Below are 3,575 nucleotides of genomic sequence, written 5' to 3'. Positions count from 1 at the left end.
CCTTGTTGCATCCCTGGGGCTTGGTGCCCAGCCAGGGCGAGGGCGTGATGATCCCGACCCCGCGCCGTCCTCGCCTCTTGTTTGGGGGAGTCGCAGAGCCCTGTGGTGCTGCTGCCCCTGGGGAGGTTGGGGATGCTGGGACGTGGCCCCGGGGCCGGAGGTGGCAGCTGGGGTGACCAGTGGGGTGGAGCGAGGGGTGGCAGGGTGGGTGTTGGCCTTGCCGCTGTCTGATGGCACCCTTGCCTGTCTGTCCTTCTGCAGGCAGGCGGCCGTACCGTGACCAGCGCCCCAATCCAGCGCCCTGCTGCGGGGGCGAGCGCGCCTCGAGCCCCCCTCCACCATGTTCAACCTGATGAAGAAGGACAAAGAGAAGGATGGGGCCCGAAAGGAGAAGAAGGAAAAGAAAGAGAAGAAGGAGCGGATGTCGGCGGCTGAGCTCAAGAGCCTGGAGGAGATGAGCATGCGCCGGGGCTTCTTCAACCTCAACCGTGCCTCCAAGCGGGACTCCAAGACCCGCTTGGAGATCTCCAACCCCATCCCCATCAAGGTGGCCAGCGGCTCCGACTTGCATCTCACGGACATCGACTCTGACAGCAACCGGGGCAGCGTCATCTTGGACTCAGGCCACCTGAGCACGGCCAGCTCCAGTGATGATCTCAAGGTGGATGACGCCAACTTCAAGGGCTCGGTGCTGCAGCGGGCGGCCAAGTTCGGCTCGTTGGCCAAGCAGAACTCCCAGATGATTGTTAAACGTTTCTCCTTCTCCCAGAAGAGCCGGGACGAGAGCACCTCAGAGACGTCCACCCCCTCCGAGCACTCGGCGGCCCCCTCCCCGCAGGTGGAGGTGCGCACGCTGGAGACCCAGCTCGCCAAGCAAGGGGTCCCCCCGGGACACCCCTGCACCCCTCCCGCCACCTCCCTGCGTGCCAGGGTGCCGGAGCTCGTCGGCAAGAGGTTCCCTGCCGAGCTGCGGCTGCCCGCCTTGGTGCCCCCGCAGCCCCCCACCCCGCGGCAGCTGGAGCTGCAGAGGCGCAACACCGGCGATTTCGGCTTCTCCCTACGCCGCACCACCATGCTGGACCGGGCGCCCGACGGGCAGGTGTACCGGCGCGTCGTGCACTTTGCCGAACCCGGAGCCGGCACCAAAGACTTGGCATTGGGGTTGGTGCCAGGTGACCGGCTAGTGGAGATCAATGGGCGAAACGTGGAGAACAAATCCCGGGATGAGATTGTGGAGATGATCCGGCAGTCAGGGGAGACGGTGCAGCTGAAGGTGCAGCCCATCCTGGAGCTGAGCGAGCTGAGCCGCTGCTGGCTGCGGGGCGGCCAGGGGACACGCCGTGCTGCCTGGGATGTGAGTAACGCCGTCCCCGCTGCAGGGCCGGTGCCCTGGGTTTCTGCTGGCCACCAGCGTCCTCGCGGCGGGTGTTTGGGTTGGCAGGGGCTGTGGGAACCGGCGGGCGCCGGGGCTGCTCTGGCCGGGAGCGATGCACGGGGAGGAGCGGGAGGCTGTGGCTGGGATGCAGGGGCGATGCCTGCCTGTGCCCTGGGGCAGCAGAGCGGCTGCAAGGGCAGGTTTGCATCAGGGCTTGTGAACCGGCGCCGGTGGGTTTTGCCCCCCAAAATGCTCAGTGTGCTGTTGGGTTTGGTCTTCCTCCTGCCGGCGGGGCTCCGGGAGAGCCCAGCTCTGCATCACCTGGGGGAAATCCGTCCCCATCCCTTCGCTGTGGAAGCGTGGTCCGGCAGGGAAAGGAGCTTTGCTCCTCACTGCTGGGAAATCCCTAACACTGCTTTGCAGAAGGGGCACTGCCTGCCCCGCTGCCTGCCCCACTGCCCATGTTGGCCTCCCCCAGCTGGGATCCCTCCCCGGGGACTGGGTCGGGCGGCGCGGTGTGCCGGGGGACAGGAGCTGCCGGCAGCCTGCACAGCCCTGCGCGTGTGGCTGGTGCTGTATAAATAGAAACTTAATGGCTGGGTGACCCACATCTCTTGTGCGAGCTCTGCTGACCCTGCCGCGGGCTAACCAGCGTCCTGGCCGGCCGGCATCCCAGCGGTGGCCCCCCAAATGTCGACAGCCTGCAGGGCTGGACCCATGGAGGCCATGGTGGCAAGGGGGTGCAGCAGCACAGCGTTGGTTTAGCTTATAACCAGGCTTGTTTAGTGTGTTTTTAAGGCTTCCTTAGGGAGAGGAGGGTGCCTGTGCCACAGAGCAGGTCACCTGCACTGGGGACAGCCATGCTGAGCATGGCGGGGCCTCGTCCCTGTGGGGTGGTGGCCAGGACGGAGCGAGGGTGACCATGGTGAGGCTGTGGCGGTGGCCGTGGGGCTCCATGTGCTCCCCGAGCAGGCGCTGGCGTTGCGGGGTGGAGTCTGCACCAAGCTGGAGCGCTGGCTTTCCGGCAGCTCCTCCCCGGAGCCCGGCAGGCGTCACCGGGCAATGTCGGCTGTGCCGCTGGGATAACCCCATGCCGGATAACCCTGCGGGGCTGGGGGGCACGGCTGCCGCCCTTGCTGCAGTGCGCCGGCATGGGGGCAAGTGTGCGTTCGATGCCAGCGTGTGGGGGCCAGCGAGGTGCTTGTGACTGCCAAGAGCGTGGTGCTGCGGCTGGGAAGGGGGAAGAGGAGGCGCCGGTGCCCTTGGGGCTGCGGGGGAGAGGCTGCAGCGTACGGCCTCGCACCGGGTCCTGGCGCGGTTAGACAGCATCAGCCGGAGGAAACCGGCCAGAGGAGTGGCAGTGACTGCGTTTGTGGCATCTTTGGGTGCCACCACAGCATGGGCACCTCCCGGCGCAGGATGCTGTCCTCCTCCTGTGTGGTGCAGGGGTGCACCGGGGGGACGCACCGCGGCTTTGCCGGCGCTGGGGAGCCGAGGCTATGGCGCAGGGTATGGTTGGGAGTCCCTCACCCAGTGGAGCCGTGCAAGGTGCTGGCGCACAGGGAGGCCCGGCTCTCCCCCAGGCCCCGCTAAGCTCCCTGGAATGTTTCTGGTCCTAATTTAAATAAAAATGATCCTTTTTGAAACAGGAAATTATAGACATATTTTGGGCTGTTGCTCTGGAAGCCCCTCCCCGGCTGGAGCGGGATGGTGCCGGGCTCCCTGCGTACTGCGGGGGGTTTAACCCCCTCGGCAGAGGCTGCACCGAGCCACCCTCGTCCCCATGGATCCACGCTGCAGCCCGGCAGGGGCAGCACCCACCATGTCTGGGGGGGCTCTTGGTGTTGTGGGGTACGCAGGGAGCCAGCCGGCAGCACGGCATGGCTGGGCATTGGCGACTGGGTGAAACCACCCCCCCGTGTCCGAGCCTTCCTCCCGGCACAGGGCAGCCGGACTGGCTCGGCTCTGCACTTGTATTTATTTATTTACCGGCAAAATTCCTCTGGCAGGGCCCAGGCGTGCGCCGGCCGGGCAGAAATATTCCAGAAACGCCTCCGACTGCTCCAGCACTTCAGTGGGACCACAGGCATTCGGCGGCTGCGCCGGCAGACCCTGCGTGCCATGCTCACCCGCTGGCCACGGGCGTCCTGGTCCCAGGAGGTCGCTGTCCCCAGGGTGCAAGGCCACCGTGCCACAGCGT

At 66.4% G+C, this 3,575-nt stretch overlaps 1 protein-coding gene across 1 annotated transcript in view; it reads left to right on the top strand.

The window, feature by feature from the left end:
- Positions 1-287: 287 nt before the first annotated feature.
- MYO18A (myosin XVIIIA) overlaps positions 288-3,575 on the top strand; it is an 11,989-nt gene continuing 8,701 nt past the window's right edge. The window contains exon 1 of the mRNA XM_050909204.1: positions 288-1,358. Within this exon, the coding sequence (XP_050765161.1) occupies positions 341-1,358 (1,018 nt within the window). The 5' untranslated portion in view covers positions 288-340. The remainder of the gene's footprint in view (positions 1,359-3,575) is intronic.

The sequence above is a fragment of the Gymnogyps californianus genome, chromosome 20, assembly GCF_018139145.2.
Source record: "Gymnogyps californianus isolate 813 chromosome 20, ASM1813914v2, whole genome shotgun sequence".
Lineage (NCBI taxonomy): Eukaryota > Metazoa > Chordata > Aves > Accipitriformes > Cathartidae > Gymnogyps > Gymnogyps californianus.
The sequence above is the reverse complement of the archived record's forward strand: the minus strand, read 5'-3'. Positions and strand labels throughout refer to the sequence as shown.